Source organism: Ictalurus punctatus, chromosome 9, assembly GCF_001660625.3.
Source record: "Ictalurus punctatus breed USDA103 chromosome 9, Coco_2.0, whole genome shotgun sequence".
Taxonomy (NCBI): Eukaryota; Metazoa; Chordata; class Actinopteri; order Siluriformes; family Ictaluridae; genus Ictalurus; species Ictalurus punctatus.
In genome coordinates, this window is record NC_030424.2 from 12,903,278 (window position 1) to 12,922,500 (window position 19,223).

Genomic DNA, 19,223 nt, shown 5'->3' on the forward strand with positions numbered 1-19,223 from the left:
TTCCCACCGGAACACACCCCCTTGGCTGGACCGATTGGCAAAACATCCAGCAAAATGGGTGGTTTTAATAGGGGAAGCTGTTTAAACGCTAGTATAACTAACGATTATCAGCTTAAATTAAAGACCGTTGGACTCGACAGTGACCCTTACAACTTGCCCAAGAACCTTTGGTCCATGAACGTTGGCATGTGGCCAGAAATCGGTTTTCCCGACATTTATATGTACCTGAAGCCTGAAGGCAATGCTTGGTCCTACTTCAAGGTGGAGGTTCTTGGAGAAATTAAAGTGACAAGAACACAAACATTCTGGTTGTAGGTAAAAATATTTTTTTATTATATAATTTTATCTGGAAACCCATAAGCTAGCTAGTCCTAGTTTGCTCGTAGCGAACACTGCTTCCACTTACTAACGTTAGATATTTGTGAAGGTAAAACACAGTCAGAGAACGAACGAGCACCTGTTATTCATTAATGGAAATAGGCAGCGTTTAAAAATAAATATGTAGCAAATAATTCACCATTGTATAACAAACACCACATGCCAAAAGAAATTACACCTACACTGCTCGATTTAGTAAAAAAAAGGATTGAATTGCTTTTTGGCACTCTGTAAAAAGATAGCTCCAAACTCTTGTTGAATCCATTAGCACAGTCGATCTCGCAACAGCTCCCCCCCCACATTTTGGATGCGTTTTTTCTATGTTTTCGCAGAATACACGCTGTACACTAATGCTGCCGCTCAGTACTTTTGCCATTCAGTGGGCGTGACCACGGTGACTTCCGGCTACCGTGACGTCACGTGCATACCCTCTATATACTGTAGGCTTGTTAGCACTATCTGCAGTACATAAGTCATGCCACACTTTCAAAAACCTTTAAAAATCATTTAAAACATTAACATCTAATCAGGTATTTCCAGTGTTATTATTATTTAAAAACAAGTTATAAGCATATTAAAATATCCTTGATATCTCAGAAACCTTTGAAGTCATCACAATACAGATATTATATCATCATATCGCCTAGGCTTGGTTGTGTCCAAGTTCACTCCATGCTTATCACTTATTTCTTCACAGATTCAACCACAGAATCACAACCTAGTGATCTGGAAGACTCAGTACATTACCCAATTACTGTGGGTTTCTGTGCAAGTAAAAACATGGGCTGATACAATGAACCATGTTTTTGCCATCTTAACCTTAAGCTAACCTTCGCAAATTATTTTGCATGAGGCTGGATGAGAAATGGTTTTATGTAAATTATAATTTGCTCAGGCACTTCCACACTATTCTTCTTTTCTTTCTTTAGCTATAAGACTGCTGCAGAGTTTACTGCTGTTAACTAGCTGAACGAAACAGAATTCAACAACGTAGGTATATGCAATAAATCTGCAATTTTCAGAGAAGACAATTTAGAGAAGAAGAAACACTTATGGATGTTTCTGCAAAGCTTTCGTGACCTCTCTGACTGTCTTAAATTCATTGCATAATCTTTATTTTATTTCTGGCTCTAGAATAAACCCCAGTGTTTCAGAGGTAGCACCATCTCTAATAGCCAACAAGTATGGTCTGTTCCTTCTGTCCATAACACCATGCAATGATTATGCTGCCATCATTAAAAGGTGTAGTTTCTATTAAAAGCAGTCATTTCATAATTGTTCTGTAAGCCTCCTTCTGCTTTCGCACTCCTCAAAGATGGCTCTGCGAGATTTAAATATTCAACTCTATTTAAAATATCCAAAAATGAATGACGTTGATTGACATACAGCAGGAACATCAGCTAACAAGGTTACTGCAAGCAAACTGCATGCATTCCGCATGATGAGATAACTGGCGCCAGCTTCCCAAAGGGAATTTCCCTTCCTGATGGGAGAAACACACCTCAGGGAAATGCTGAAACCTGCTGTAAGCGAATGATTAATAGGAAGGAATTGAAACGACTAATTAAAGAGTGTACCATTTCTCATCTCTCTGTGGTCAGATAACCATTATAGTAATGGTCATGAATGTTCCAAACAGGTTAAGTCAAGTCTTCACCCATGAATCAACATTCCACTCCCTTGTTTAAAAAAAAAAAAAAAAAAAAAAAAAAGTGCCTTCCTTGCCTGGAGAAATTAGTAGTGGTTAACTCGGCAGTTAAAGAGGTTAATGCAGCACACCAGCTGTACTTTGCTGTTTCCTAAAAGCATTCAAGGATGTGCTAATATTCTACTGAATAACTCAACAGCTCGTAAATCATATGAAGAAAAAAAACAAAAAAAAACAAAAACAGTTTGAAGTAAACCTGAAGGTAAACTCATATGAAACATAAAAATGTAAAACATTAAAATCGAGTATGAGGGTACTACAAATGGCAGCTAAAAAGAATCAGGAAAGAAAATAAAATCCGAATTCACAGATCCTGTCCTTTCACTGAGGGGCCTGAAACACAATAAATGTTTCATTACATAAATCTGAACATCAGTGGCACCCATTTAAATGTCAGATTCCAAATATTTAATTACAGCATATACCAACAACTATTAAAGGACTGTTTTACAGATAGTTTTAAGAAGAAGAAAAAAAAACCAAGCAAACAAAAACAAAACAAACACTGTAGGTGATCATTTTGTAGACATCACCCAACCCCATGTTTAAACCTGTTTACAGCTGGTTTGTCACGGAAACCTGTTTCTCATTGATCATGCTGGTTTCATAAAACCATGCTGGTTTAAAAAACAAAACTATGGTTAAGAAACTAGATACTTAGCAGAACCATAGTAATATATATCAGTCTTGGCAGATATCAACAAATGTCTGGTGACGGTTTCTTAAAAATGAAGTAATAATACACAGACTATCTACACTCACTGAGCACATTATTAGGAACACTATACTAATACTAAAGCCTCTGTTTGCTCTCAAAACAGCCTAATTTGTTCATGGCATGTATTCCAAGATGTTGGAAACATTCCTTTGAGATTTGGTCCATGTTGACATAATCGCATCACACAATTCCTGTAGATTTTTTACGTGCACTTTCATGCCGTGACTCTCCCGTTTTACCACATGCCTAAGGTGTTCTATTGGATTCAGATCTGGTGACTAAAGGCCACTGAAGAACACTGAACCCATTGTCATGTTCATGAAACCAGTTTGAGACGACTTGTTTTGTGACATGGAAGTAACCATTAAAAGATGGTAAATTGTGGCCATGAAGAGATGGCCATGATCAGCAACAAATAGTGTGTGGCATTCAAACGATGATTGATTGGTATTAACAGGCCCAAAGAGTGCCAAGAAAACGTTCCCCACACCATTACACCACCTCCACCAGCCTGGACTGTTGACACAATACAGGTTGGGTCCATGGATTCATGCTGTTGGCACCAAATTCTGACCCTACCATATGTGTGCCTCAGCAGAAATCAAGATTCATCAGGCCAGGCTACGTTTTTCCAGTCTTCAACTCTCTTGTTTTGGTGAGTCTGTGACCACTGCAGCATCAGCTTTCTGTTCTTGGCTGACAGAAGTGGAAATCGATGTGGTTGTCTGCTGTTGTAGCTCAACCGCCTCAAGGTTCAACATGCTGTACATTCTGAGATGCTTTTCTACTCACCACAATTCTACAGAGTGGTCATCTGAGTTACTGAAAAATTTCTGTCAGCTCGAACCAGTCTGGCTATTCTCCGTTGTCACATTTTTTCCCCCATTCTGGTCTTTGATGTGAACATTACCTGCAGCTGCTGGCCATATCTGCATAATTTTATACATTTCACTGCTGCCACATGGTTGGCTGATTGGGTAATTGCATGAATAAGTATGTGTATAGGTGTTCCTAGTAAAGTGCTTGCGGAGTGTGTAAATCATCTATCAGTTTGCCTATAGCTAATCTAAACTTAAATAAGGAAGTAGACCTTGAATGGAGCGAAAGAAAAAGTATCAACGTTCACCATTTCAGGCTGAAACAACAGCATTATAAATTACTTCATCTTCTCCAGAGCCCCTGTGGCATACCATCTCAGTCTACAAAATTAAAAGGATATGACAGCCATTATCTTCACTGTTTATTTCTATTGACAAGTGCAGACAGCAAGAGTGCAAGGTCAGCCACAGATGCAATCTGTTGTCGCTCGTGGTTCTGCTTTCCATAAATTACATGAAAAACAAAAAACAAAAACCAACCCTGAGCTGCAATAGTGAAAACAGACATGTGACTTCGGTCACAAGGTTAAGGGAGTGGCCGACTATGGTAGAAAGACACATATTGTGTCCAGCATTACAATTTCCCTCCACTGGAACCAAGAGGCCCAAATATGTTCCAGCATGACAATGACACTTTGCACTGTCCATGAAGACATGGTGTGCCAAGATTGGTTTGAAGACACTTGAGTGAACTGGACCTTAACCACATGAATTGGAATGCCAACCGCGCCTCAGGCTTCCTCACCCCGACATCAGTGCCTAACCTCACTAATGCTCTTGCGGGTGAATGGGCAAATTCCCACAGCCATTCTATGTTTCTAATGGAAAGCCTTCTCATTCAGAAAATGAAGCCTTGAATTTTTATTTATTTATTTTTTTACATGTGATGTGAGGACAGAAAGCCAGAGCTCATAGCTTAAGCCAATGACTTACTGGGTTTTTGTCAAGCTATGAAACATGATGCGCTAAATTAAAAATTTTGGCAACAGGATAATGATCATATACTCATTAGTTCCCTTAGTCTGAAATTAATGTGCTTACCTATCCAACTACCTCCCATTATATTATTGAACACTTTGTAGCCTACACTAGCCTTCCACTTTACAGGAAACCAAATCATGGGACTGGGCAGCACACTGAAGCTTTTACTCACTCCTAGCTAATACATTAATAATTTGTCCACCCCTCAGATACATACTGTGCATGACTGAAAATAGATACAGCTTCAAATGCACATGTGCTGCCAGTACCAGCACAATAGATAACTTAAAGGGATAGTTCAACAAAAAATTTGAATTGTGTCATCAATTACTCACCCTCATGTTGTTTCAAACCCATAAGACTTTTATTCATCTTCAGAAAACAAATTAAAACATTTTTAATAAAACCTGGGAGATTTCTGTCTCTCCATTTACTGTCCAAGCAACTAAAACTCTCAACTCTCTCATGAACACGCGTCAGAGATCTATACGGAAGTGAAGATATTTTGTGAATAAAGACTTCATTTTAGCACACTTTTTGCACACACAAAGCATTTGTTCCACTTCACAAAACTGGGATTAAACTACTGGAGTCACATGGATTACTTTTATAATGCCTTTATGAACTTTTTACACGTGATGGTGTGGTGCACAGAGAATAATCTGACTCAAAACATGAAGAAAACAAAATAACTCATTATTGATTTCAGGAAGAAGCAGGATGTTCACACACCACTGCATATCAACAGGGAGATGGTGGAGTGTGTCCCCAGCTTTAAATTTCTGGACACACACATCTCAGAGGATCTCTCAGGGATGATAATCATCACAGCGCTAGTCAAGAAAAGACTAAAGCAGCTGTACTTCTTAAGAATGCTCAGGAAGGTAAACCCATCACAATGTCATTCTCTTGGTGTCATTCTACTGCAATAACATTATGAGCACTTTATTTCATTTACGTTGTATATGGCCTTTGTCTGTAATATGAACTTAATTATTCTCTAACTGTATACATTGGCAAGTCCATAATTTAGTTGTATGTTTGTACAATGACAACCAAGAAATCAAATCAACTTCTAATAAAATCTTTGGAACATGAAAGTTCTGGGTACTTGGACTGTAAATGGAGGGACAGAAATCTGTAAATAAAGGGACAGAATTCTCCCAGGTTTAATTAAAATGTCTTCATTTGTGTTCCAAAGATGAAGGAAAGTCTTATGGGTTTGGAACAACATGAGGGTGAGCAATACATGACAGAAATGGCATTTTGGGGCGAACTATCCTTTTAAAACTTCTCGCCTTAATCAAAATCAGATGTTAATTAAGCAGTATCTAATAAAGTCTATGAAGTGAGCACAGTGGCCAGGTTTAAACACAGTGCAGAGTGGCTACTCCTCAACGTGTAACACTCTGGTGCTCTGCGTACAAGAGATACACTTGAACAGAAAACAGTCACATGACTCGGCCAGTGCCTCAAGACTCACTGTCCTCAGCTTCACTCAGGTTTTCAACACATTCTCTGTCTCACACTGACAAATGCAGATGTCTCGATGCACAACAGAGGCTGCATTAATACTGACAAACTACCAATCCCAGTGCAAAACACATTTCAGAAAAATAACACCATTTCTGGTATATTGCTTGCCGACATTCATGGATTTTTTTTTTATTTATTTTTTTTAAATCTTCCAGTGCGGTTTAAAATGGGTACAAGCACAGTGAGAATTTAGTTCAGTGAGTGTGAGAATCATCATTACTGTCTCTCAACAATGACAGACACAGAGTTGCCGACCTCAGAATAGAGAGGACACGGAACATTGCTTTCTTAAATGTCAGCACACTGCAATTTTTGGAGATTTTTTAAAAATCTACAGTAATTAATGTCTTGCAGTACATTTTCAAGCTTTTACTCTCAAATGATACCAATTACTTGATGGTGACTGACCATCATGTGACAAATTTCACAGTTAAACAGGGGAGAAATTACTGCTGTATTCACTGTCCTTACAGTACAGCATAATGACAAAAATCCATTATCACAAGATGATGCATTGCTAATTATTTAGCAAGATGCAGTTCTCAGTATTACATGAGTCATGTTCAAAGAAAGTGGAAAGACACATTTCATTACAAAAATCAACAACAAAAAACAAAACACAAACAAAAAAAAAACCCTCTTGCTTTTTCATCCATTACAGCACATTCCCTCCTCTTTTAAAAGCCCAAAATTGAATTTGCTGCCATTCCCCTCTCACCCGAGATAACATCTTACACAGCCCTCTAGCCAGTATGGTTGCTAAGTTGAGTTTTTCTCCCAGAAATAAACACTTCCCTAACATGATGAGCCAGCACCTTCCAGCCTTTTCCCTACATTTCACCCACGTCATTTTCACCACATCAGTTTCTTCCTAACCACAGATGCTGACTAACCGAAGCTGTGAAGTGAATACAGAAAATCCAAGAGTTGCCCAATGAACACAACAAATGAGATGTGAAACAATGTGAGTCAAAGAGAAGATGCTCAGTCACTGACATGACTGCTGGGAGTGAAAGGTCTCATCTAAACACTGCAAGCCTTCAGCAAGTACTCTACAGTAGGGCTGGCATCTAGGACTGCACGATTCATGAAGAAATAATCATGATTTTATGGCTTACAGTCAAGATCAGTATTATTTGTCCAATTACATATGGAACCATTGGGGTAGGGGATATTACAGAAAATATCATACATTAAAATATCATAAACTAACATCAAATTAAACTCTTACATCCCACTGCAATTCATTAAGGCAGACACTTATGGACTGTAAGGCAGTAATGATTGGACTAGAACACTGCTTTTTAGAAGTTTAAGGTAATAGAAAAGCTGCAAAATACAGGAGACCTGGGGGAAAGAAATCCATAATAACTAGACGTCGACCAGTAATGGAATTTACCAATACCGATAAACAAGTTATGCACTACCTGCCTATAACTGATGAATCAACCGAATGATATGAATGAAAACACAAAGTAAAAATATTGCTGAACTTTATTACAAAAATAAACAGTACTGACTGTACCATGAAAATGTACTGTACTTTATTAAATGAAATATATTATATATTAAATGTATAATATATATTAAAAGTTAAATATATTATAATTAATAAATATTAAAGTCAATAAGATATATACATCTGAACCATCTACACTGAACCAAAAATGAACACTCCAAATAACAAATAAAAATGGAAACATCTAAAATGAATAAATAAAAAAAAATCAAATATCACAGGATTTGTCAGTGGTAGTTTTTAATTTCACCTCTACACGCCGCTTTCGTACTGTATAATGACAGCGGACATTTCTCAGCTGCTCGGTTATCAGTGCCAATTAATTGGCAAAACCGATCAATCAGTTGATCTCTACAATGAGATCAACACAGTGTTAATCCCCATAAGTGGTACAGTCCTTCATGATACAAAAGTTTGATTTTAATGTTTTTTTTATTTTATTTACAGATACCAGATATAGAAGAAGAAGAAAAAAAAAAAACATTGTCTACCTCCTTTTAGAATTATTCCTAAATTATCCATGCGAAATACACAAACATGACAGATAAGACATAATTCTGTACATCTGTAGTGAGGACACTAACAATATTAATATGATGGACTTTTTATTTGATTATTGAGGTGAAGATTCTATATCGAGGCCTGACTCTGCCACAGACTTTCTTTTCAAAGTCTTGCGCTTCACCTCTCTAGAGAAAAAGATAATTTTATTTTCATTAGAAGCTCTAACAGTGACAAAGAATCTGATTTCTAACTTTGCCTTCTTTGCCATTCGTGTGACTACGCCTGAAGAGACACAAAATAGTGAGTTCACAAAGTAAATACTTGGGTGGACATGTATTTGTTCTTTACTTTCATCCTGGAGTTCACGTAGGGCACTTATTCTGGCTGATGGTGTGTACGGATGATAAGCCACCTTTGAAAGTAGCCTAATTTTTACACAAGAAAAGTTACAAGTACACCACAAAAATGTTTGTTCCTGTTCCCATGTATAAACCTGCTCTTGCCTTGCCTTTGCTGTATGACTCAACATGCAAACTGCTCATAAGAAGGAGTGTCTGAGATGAACACATGCACATAGTAACAACATTAATAACACAACAAAAGAAGTTACAAACGTAAGAAGTCGTTCTATTCATGATGTATCAATTGTCCTGCTTTCGGAAATCCTGTAGAATTGATTTTCATACGTTTTTTATACCCCCGCTCTGATTTATAACCAACCATTTCACTGGTTTTAAAAATACACTTTAGGCTTATTGCTTTTAGAAAATGAAAAAAAAAATTTGTGTTCAATAAATAATTTAATACATTATTAATAATATCAGCCAACAAACTTCTGCCATGTAACTTCATGTGTTAACAGTAAGCTTTGTTTGCTAATCAACATACAAAACAACAATTAATTTATTTTATAGACAGTATAATGGTAGGTATAAAATATAAGTATAAATGTAAATTGGTAAATTTACATTGGTCTTAAATAATACAGAATTAAATTTTTGTGGTGTGGTCATAGGTGTGTATATTCAGGATTTTACAACAGCTTCGAATGTGGCTCAGCCAATCATATTTTAGAACTAAACCTAAGGTATGAAGGTTGAGCGTTCAAATCCCAGCATTGCCAGTCTAAATTGTAAGTTTCTAAATGAGCATCACCTGACAGGTAAACTGATAAGGCAATTCATAAAAAGCACATTTTATCTGCTAATCTATCTGTTGCAGTGTTTCCCAAAGCACCCATTAATACCCCTGCATATTTGGCTTGTTTACCAACTCAGAAACCTCTGTACTAAGTGTTCTTTATAGCTTGGTTCTGGAATGCTGTGAACAGGGAGAGAGCAAAAAAATTGCAGTCTGGTGATTCTAAGGATCAGTCATATAACGCTGTCATATAGCACATTATTGTACATTCATACAGTACAACCAGCTTACTACCACGCTAAAAATACAAGGTAAAGCACTTCAACTGTATCCAGCACTTCACTTCAAGAGCCACATTTTTAGGATCTGCCTCTCTAAACAACATTCACATTAATAATAATAATAATAAAAACACTTTTTGTACTCACCAAGAGTTTCATGCAGTCCTAATCACAGATACATTAATTCAATATAAAGCAGCACGCTTCCAAGTCTGACTGATGACTCACAAGTAGTTCTGATTTAGAGTGATTAAATTTCGAACGTCACCTCAGGGGCTGACGTGTTTTAGTTCTCAAAATATCAAACGGCTGTCTGTTGCTGAAGGAGGAAAAAAAGGTTGTGGCTTCCTCATTTTCCAATCAAGCAGAGAAGCACAAACTTCAGGCTTGTTGCCAAAGCTATAGCCATTATTTTCTTGGCAAGTGAAGGTCTCTAACTCTACATCTTATTCTGTAAGAGCATCAAAATTGAGTAGCACAAGTGACCCATCTCTTGGAATACAGCGTGCTGTTACAAAGGAGACAGATACAGCACTTCAGTATACTGGGCAGACAAGGCTGGTCAGGATAAATGTAAGAGCACAGAAGTACTCTCACTCACACTGGAGTTTTAAGAGTGCTTAAACAGAAAACGAGACATTCAAGCTTCTCTATTTGTAGGCTTGTTGAAACTGAGACATCAGATAACATGAGTATGAAAATATTCTTTAATGAATGGTGAACCAAAATAGACTTCATTATACAGAAATACGGCAGGGCTATATTTTGACCAGAGAAAATAAGTTTGATAGTAATAAGCAACAGTAGCTGGTGCTTTTAGTATGAGCAGCTTAGGAAGATATTTATATTTATTCATCTGGCAGATACATTTTTATAGAATGAAACCTGCAAGTGAGGCAAAACTCTGAGGGATAATGGTTTACACTCAAGGACCTAACAGGCCAGGGATTTGAACATAAGTTTCACTAGCACTGACGCATAACAGGAAGACATTTCAATATACAAGCTAAAGGCATATAACATGCAAATGCATGTTCAAGCTTAGTCTAAACTATAATATTACCTGAGACAGAAGTAGTTCAACTCAAAACACAAACACAGCAGGATCCTAATTCACAAAATGTTAGAGTAAATGCCATGATATTGTTAGCAAGGCAGACCAAGACATATTTCCTTCTGCAGATTATATCTGGAATTGCTCTCGTGTATTCCTACTTTCATCACCATCCTACCCATCCAGGGAGGGGTGACTCCTTCCCTTCATTCTACCTTATAAGGGTTCTTCCATTTTCTCCCTAAAAAAATGCAGTCAGCCCACTGAAATGATTTTAGTAAAGATGCACCAATCCCATTTATTATGATACTGATAATCAGTGAAATGCATATTGACTGATACCTGAAACTGACCTTATACAAACCATATAAGGGTTTTAAGGGATATGTCCATTTACTTATGGATTAAATGTGAATCACATCCAGATATGATTTTGGGCTTTATAAATGAACACATGGTCATAACATCTATAAGCAGGACAAGTTCTCAAAAGCAAAGGCCACCCTGAAACACATCAAATATATTCATATAAAAATATCTGAGGTGTTTAGCAAATTAGCTCAACTGTTTCATGTGAGAACCACAAAAGCGGTTCTGTGCCACTCTGTGTTCCCACAAGGGAACAATGGTACAAAAATGGAACGCAATGCAATAAGTTACAGCAGAGAACTCTACTCAGCTAGCAAACAATCTATGAAATGAAAGTTGAAGCTTTGGAACCTTATTTGTTTGAGCACAGACCACAGATGAGGAGGCGAGAGAGCTGCACAGACTAAAGCGCTGTTGCATCAGTCTCTTTATGTAGAGATTAAGTGAAGGAGGTTATACGCCACTGGCACCACTATCAGCAGGTTGTCAAACGATAGTGTGGGTAATGTAGCAAATAATCAATCCATCTAATTTCCATACAGCTTATCCTACACAGGGTCGCAGAGGAGACTGGAGCCTAACCCAGGAAACTCGGGGCACAACCCCAGATGGGGTACCAACCCCTGAAGCACAAGAACATGCACAAGGAGAACCCCCAACCCCGGAGGTGCGGGCAAACATGCTAACCACTACACTACTGCTTATGTAGCAAACCAAAAAATGAAAATAGTCCAACATGTCAATGAAAGTCATCGTTCAAGGTGAATTATTATTATTTTTTTCATTAAAGGAGACACAGACTCATGTACATGCAGCTCATCATTTCTTTATCATGGTTGCAGCTTATAAATTACTAATATTATTATTAAAGAACTACTCACCTTAGCTTCAAAGATGGTCCGAGTTAGTCCCAGCTTCAGGAGCTACAAACTGGCTGTGAAAGTGTGTGTGCGCGCGAGTGTGTGTAAACCTCAAACAGCACAGATTACTGCCAATGGATGTGGAGCAGCTAACAGTAGCTTGCTATCTATAGTGCACTAGCTAGTTAGCTTTCAGTGCAATGTGAGCACCATGAAGCTTTGACGCGTTACACGCATGTAAAATATTATTCACGGACTTCAGAAGGTCATCATCTCACCGAGAGCATCTGAATAACCTGTGGATAAATGGAGAAATAACAAAACAAGCGATTAAAAAAAATATTCACTTACATGAAAAGGTATAAAGCCATACTATGCATTTTGGCTAGCTAGCGCTCGACGTTAAAAAGCCGTGTTGTCAGCGATATAATAAACTGTGTTAAAGTGTCTATGATACATCACACGTAGCTCACATTAAGTAAACTAGCACAGTGTCTAAGCGGGAGAGGGGAAAGCCCACCTCGCCAACCTGCCTGTGTTATTAACAGCTTGTTGTGTTTATGATGCGGAAATTCCGTCTTTAGGCATCAAAAACGTGTCTGTTAAAGCTTCAGTATTTCTAACAACGCAGTGTCAAGCGCGGAGAAGTGTTTTGCTTACCGCAGGTCTCCGCGCAGTTTGGGAGAATCAGCTGAGGCGTTATGAAGACGCCATTTGTCTGACCGTTTCCTAGTTGGCGCTTCGGAGGAGGATGAGTGCCAACACATCCCATAACAAACCGCGCACGAGCGCCTCCCGCCGGATAACACGCGCCATTTCATATTGCTCGTACAATTTTTTATTAACAAGAAATCAAGATTCAAGATTTCTATTTATTTTTTTGGCACGCATTTATATACAGTTTAGAAACTATCACAGAAATGCCACTAATGGCTTCCACTACAAATACCATTACAAACCATCAGCTAACTATTAAAACCATTATTATTACCATTATTGGTCCTTAATGGTATCCACTAGACATAATGGTGACAACATGTCACCAATAGAAGGCAAACAAGTTACCACTAGAGACCCACACCCAATTCTATACAATTGCCATTTCATCCATCTTCTATACCGCTTATCCGACAGGGTCGCGGGGAACCTGGAGCCTGTCCCAGGGAGCATTGGGCATAAGGCGGGATATACCCTGGACACGGTGCCAATCCATCACAAGGCACCATCACATACACATTCACACACCCATTCATACACTATGGACACTTTGGACATGCCAATCAGCCTACCATGCATGTCTTTGGACTGGGGGAGGAAACCAGAGTACCCAGAGGAAACCCTCGCAGCACGGGGAGAACATGCAAACTCCGCACACACAGGGAAGCGGCAGGAATCGAACCCCCAACCCTGGAGGTGTGAGGCAAACATGCTAACCTCTAAGCCACTATGCGCCCCTACAATTGCCATTATAACCATTAAAACAATTACTAATTCTATGAGGGTATCTATTGTTTTGGGGGAGGGGGCATTTTCAGCTGAGATAACTTATAACTGTGGCTGTGGCTCAGGTGGTAGAGCGGGTCGTCCATTAATTGCACGGCTGGTGGTTTGATTCCCAGCCTGCATACCGAAGTGTCCTTGGGCAAGACACTGAACCCCAAGTTGCTCTCAATCCCAGCCAGGCTGGTGTGTGAGTGTGTGTGTGAATGGGTGAATGAGAAACAGTGTAAAGCGCTTTGTAGAACCGCTAAGGTTAAAGGGCACTATATAAGTGCAGGCCATTTACCATTTATAACTTGCTGTAAAATGAAAACCTGGCCTATTGCTTTTTAGACTGTGCATTTAAAATGAATAAGAAATAAGATAATAAGAAATGCACAATGGCTTAGTGGTTAGCACATTTGCCTCGCACCTCCAAGATTGGATCGATTCCCACCTCTGCTCTGTGTGCACAGAGTTTGTATGTTCTCCCCGTGCTTCAGGGGAGTCCAAATACATGCTTTATAGGCTGATTGGCATTTCCAAATTGTCTGTGGCATGTGTGTGTGTGTGTGTGTGTGTGTGCGTGTGCAGTTGTGTCTTGCAATGGGTTGGTTGTCCCGCCCCCCCTTGTGCCCTGAGTCCCCTGAGGTAGGCTCCAGGCTCCCTGTGACCCTGTGTAGGATAAGCGGTACAGAAAATGGATGAATGAATGGAAATAAGAAATATTCATAAGGAATGTGCAAAAATAGATGTACAAAATATTCAGTATGTTATGTGTACTAAATATGCTCATATGTTACATGTAGTAGCATTACAAATTGCAAAGTGCAGTGTGCATAGTTTCAGTGGAGTGCAGAGTGACTGGATAGTCTTTATGGAGTCCTAAGGGACTGAGTGGTGGACATATCTGTACTGATGAATCTGATGGTCTGAGGGAAGAATCTCCTCCTGAGGAGCCTGATTGCAGCGGTTGAACAGACAGTTACCTGGGTTGGTACTTCTTCACATGTTCTTCCTGTGTCTGTGTGGGGTGTCTCCCACCACTTAAAGACCCACATGTCAGTCGGTGAATTAGTGACTCCAATTTGCCCAAAGACATAAAAGGTTGTATTCATGGTGCCTTCACTGGACTCGTGTCCCATTCAGAGTATATTCCCATCATCCCCCAGGACAGGCTCCAGAACCTCAGTGACTCTGACTTGGATAAGTTACCGAAGATGAAAAGTGAATGAATGATGAAGAATTTTGATACATTACCCAACTATCTATTTAGAATTTACAATCACATTTATTTAAACTATGTAGCCAAAAGTATGTGGATACGTAAGCATCACACCCATATTTGCTTTCTGAACATCATATTCCAGATTTGCTTTTATAAAAGCCCCCACTCTTCTGGGAAGGCTTTCCACTAGATTTTAGAGCATGGATGTTTGGATGTGCTCATTCACCCGCAAAGCATTAGTGAAGTCAGTCACTGATGTTGGGTGAGGAGGCCTGGGGTGTGTTCGGCATTCCAGTTTATCCCAGAGGTGTTCAGTGGGGTTGAGGTCTAGGCTCTGTGCAGAAAACTCGAGTTCTTACACACAAACCTGGGCAAACCATGTCTTCATGGAGCTTGCTTTGTGCACAGGGGCATTGTCATGCTGGAACATGTTAGTTTCAGTCAAGGGAAATTATAACGCTACAGCATACAAAGACATTCTATACTATTATGTGCTTCTAAAATTATGCAAACAATTTGGGGAAGGCCCACATATATATGTGATGTTCAGGTGTTCACATACTTTTGGCTATTTAATGTATTTCAATGCCCTATGATTACAGCCCAGATTAGTGAAATGTCACAGACAAGCTGTTCTTAAGAATATATCACAAGAGTAAAGTAATTTCAAAATCTCAAACATTTATTGCTCAGTTTATTGTTATGTGAAATAACTTACCAGTATGCCAAGATGGTCTACCAGCTTATATTTATATATACATTTAGCAGAAATTCTTATGCCTTGTAGTCTCAATCAAAAACATATCCTCCTACTAGTTCAGTTGGTCAGAGTTTGAGAATACCAATGAGCTAAAACCCTGTTAGGGAAATGTTAGAGGTTAATACAGCATGAAAAGAATTTTATTTTTTTCTCAAGTTAGAGATTAATAATTAAGTGCTAATTCATGTGCTCGACAGGCTCAGTCTGTGTATTGCCAGCTGGTAGCTCTTCAGATCAAACTAAAATTTTGATCACAGTTACATTCAAACATGGTATTCAGAAATGACTTTGAATTATTCATTAATTGCAGTAAAATGTTACCTAAAACAGTATGAACTTAATAAAAAATGCATGTAATTGCAAGAGTTAGGAATGTAAGTCTGAATAAGTCTATCGCAAGTACAGGTAGTGGAAATGAGATTCCTCCACAGAGGTGCAGTGCTTAGGCCTGCTTACTGTGTTATGGTGAGAAGCTCAACACTCCAGAGCCTTGGAGTAGAGCCCCTGTGCTTCCAAATTGAGAGAGCCCAGATGAGGTGATTATGGCACCTTATCAGGATGCCCCATTCTCAGCTTCCTTTAGAGCTGTATCAGGCATGTCCCACTGTTCAGAGACCCAAAGTAGACCCAGGGTCTGCTGGAGAGATTATATCTCATAGTTTGCTTAGTAATGTCTGAGGATACCCTTGGAGAAGTTGGGGTCTGAGTTTTGGGATAGAGACATCTGAACTGACCTTTACAGTGGTAGAGAAGGGCAAGGGTGCTCTCTTTCTGGTATACCAGGAAGAGAGCACTTCTCATATATCAGAAAGAGAGCACTTTCCTATACCAGAAAGAGAGTACCCTTGCCCTTCTGGGCCACCATAGATGTGCTCAACCTGTTGTCTCTATGAAGCCTCCAGCAGGAAAATTGGGTGGAAATTGATTAACTGAACATGCAGTCTTGAGATGCTTTCCAGTGTAAATACCTAGGCTGAGATTTTCATAATAATAGTATGATATGGATGCAACCTAGGGCTGTAACACAATTACATTATCTGTATCTGTATATGTTTTACTGCCAAATATCCATGTCTGTATCTGCAGATTTGGATTTAAACCCAAAGAAGCTGTGTAAAAATTAAATATTAACCGTAGGGGTATGCCCCTGGAAACACTGAAAAACACTGGAGAGAAAAAACAGATTTAGAAATGTCAGCACTGTCAGCATGGTGAGGTGATTCTGGCTCTGACAGTTTTTCAACCTCAGCTACATCACCTGATTTCATAAGTGGTCTCATGCAGTTATTATTTTTGTTTGTACCTGCCTACAATATCTTCTAACACATTTAGCCCCCCCCCAAAAAAAAATAAAAATAAAATAAAAAAATACCTTGGCACTGACCAAACAGTAACTGAAGAATAAAAGCACACCCATAGTGTGACATGTTAATGAAAGTGGTCCCTGTTTGTCTCATAAGCATCATTAAAGTAAAAAACCCCACTCATACAACTTTTTGTCATGCCTCATGGGATTCCAGTCCCGATGCACACCTCTAGTCTCAACCAAATGCCCTATGAAGCCTTCTAAAAAATTAATAGTCACGTTCTATTCATATTTGCATTTGTATCTGTTTAGAACACATTATTTGGTCATTATTATCATATACTATATGTCATTTCATTGTGTATAATGAGTTTTCCTATGTTTGAAGCACAATTTGACAACATATTTTGTGAGTAATTTCCTTTCCCAGAAGGCTCCAGGTAGAACCCTTATGCATTGCAGAAATCTTTCTTTTCTAAGAGTGTGTGCAAACAGGAGGGCTACAAAGCACCATCCATCCATTTTCTATACCGCTTATCCTACAGGGTAGCCGGGAACTGGAGCCGATCCCAAGGAACATCTTTTTCTTTACTGGCACGATCAGATATGGCACAAAACCAATGAAACAAAATAATAATTACAAAAGGGAACCTCTAATTTCTGGTTTCCTCCAGATACACCGGTTTCCCCCAGTCCAAAGACATGCACGGTAGGCTGACTGGCATGTCCAAAGTGTCCGTAGTGTACGAGTGGGTGTGTGAATGTGTATGTGATTGTGCTCGGCGATGGATTGGCACCCTGTCCAGGGTGTACCCCGCCTTCTGCCCGATGCTCCCTGGGATAGGCTCCAGGTTTCCCCGTGACCCTGAAGGAAGGATAAGCGGTATACAAGATGGATGGATGGATGGATGGATGGAACCTCTAATTTCTTTTGTCTTTTAACTTTAATCAAATTCTAGTACATAGCATTTTGTTAAAAACATAGATCTTTATTTAAAAACATATAGACAAAATGCATTTAATTTGGATAAAGTGCATAAAATAATACAAAAAGTATTCTGAATTAATATTGCAGAGGTACTATACGACTACCACTACTACCGCTGCTACTACTACTAATAATAACAATAAAAATAATAATAGTTTTAAACATAATAAAATAAAATACATTTACATTCTTTAAGTGAATGTTAATAGACACATGCAGAAAGTCAAATCCATTTAATAACAATAATAATATGTTAAAACTAAACATACTTTAAAAAAAAAAAAAATTAAATTACATTCTTTAAGGGGTTGTTAACATAGAAACAAACAGCTAACAAAAATTACATATGACTAACATTGTGGCATATCACCACTCAAGCTTCATCTCTGCTTTGCTCCACACATATTTTCCCCCTCTTTTAAGAAACATCCTCTCATCAAACCCACTGAACTTTATAGCTTCCTCTACTCCGACATCCAGGATAGACTTTGATGGGTCTTTCCTCCCTGCTCGACAATCCAGGAAACGCATCTGCAGCGATAAATATAACCAAGTGAAGTATCATATATAAAAATACTAAACTGTGTTTTAGTCTCCGTTTTGTAATATACAGTATATGAAGTACTATATGCCTTAGTAAAATATTCTGTACGAATGGTATTTATGAATAAGCACACAGAAAACATAATAATAACCTCTGATTAATAACCTAATAACCACTGTGACTGTACTTACATATTCATCCAAAATCAAGTAGGAGTCTTTCATCTGCAAAAATAAATAAATAAATACACAAACATATGGGTGAACAATATAGTCTTAAATTATATCCCTGGACTGTATCACGCTACACAATAGCTTAATAATTAATAGAAACTGCAACAATGCTCTGTAAACTTATACTGATATACTAAATGCTGGCTCTGGATCTGAAATAGAAGGTTATAATTGATATTACCTTTTGATTCGACTCTGGGACCAGACAGTTAATGCTTTGGTGCCGGTCCAGGAAATCCTGGAACTCCTGATCAGTGATGATAAATTTCTCTGCTTCTCGAAGGCTATCCTTGCCTGTGTTCTCACCCTCAATCAGGAGGCACTGAAACACCTATGGGACAAATCAACACATTAGACATTTGGTAACTGCAGAATATGTGTAGTTATATTACATTTACCACATGACTCTGAGATCAGTGCTCGCTACCTTCCAGCGCACAGGATTAAGTCCTCTGATGTGCTCAGTCATGTCTTCATGAACGTTGAAAGTGTTGATGACTGAGTTGATTTTGAAAGCCACTCTGTACTCTTTGCACCAGTTCCGCACTTTATACAGGTTGTCTATGTGGCTTTTTCTGCCCTGGGCTCGACCGATTACTTGGTTGGTTTCCTCATCAAAGCTGTCGCAGGATACTGCTAGAATGTCCAAATATTCTCCTAGAAACGACATCGATTTTGCTGTAATCTTAATTTGAATATGTAAAAATAGATTTACATCATCACATTTAATCAACTGACTACATCTCTTCTCATGATTTG

The 19,223-nt window shown here is 38.6% G+C and overlaps 2 protein-coding genes across 3 annotated transcripts in view; both read right to left on the bottom strand.

The window, feature by feature from the left end:
* Positions 1-12,690, bottom strand: part of rnf144aa (ring finger protein 144aa) — a 37,828-nt gene extending 25,138 nt beyond the window's left edge. The window contains exons 1-2 of one of the 2 annotated variants that reach the window (XM_017476969.3): positions 12,587-12,690; positions 11,948-12,222 (exon numbers count right to left, since the gene is read on the bottom strand). The gene's annotated coding sequence lies outside the window, so the exon portion shown is untranslated. Of the gene's footprint in view, positions 1-9,790; positions 10,088-11,947; positions 12,223-12,586 lie in introns of those variants that run through there. The other variant, XM_017476970.3, reaches the window with a different exon arrangement.
* A 4,977-nt stretch (positions 12,691-17,667) lies between these two features.
* Positions 17,668-19,223, bottom strand: part of rsad2 (radical S-adenosyl methionine domain containing 2) — a 2,769-nt gene continuing 1,213 nt past the window's right edge. The window contains exons 3-6 of the mRNA XM_017475348.3: positions 18,892-19,121; positions 18,646-18,795; positions 18,423-18,455; positions 17,668-18,218 (exon numbers count right to left, since the gene is read on the bottom strand). Coding sequence (XP_017330837.1) covers positions 18,054-18,218; positions 18,423-18,455; positions 18,646-18,795; positions 18,892-19,121 — 578 coding nt within the window. The 3' untranslated portion in view covers positions 17,668-18,053. The remainder of the gene's footprint in view (positions 18,219-18,422; positions 18,456-18,645; positions 18,796-18,891; positions 19,122-19,223) is intronic.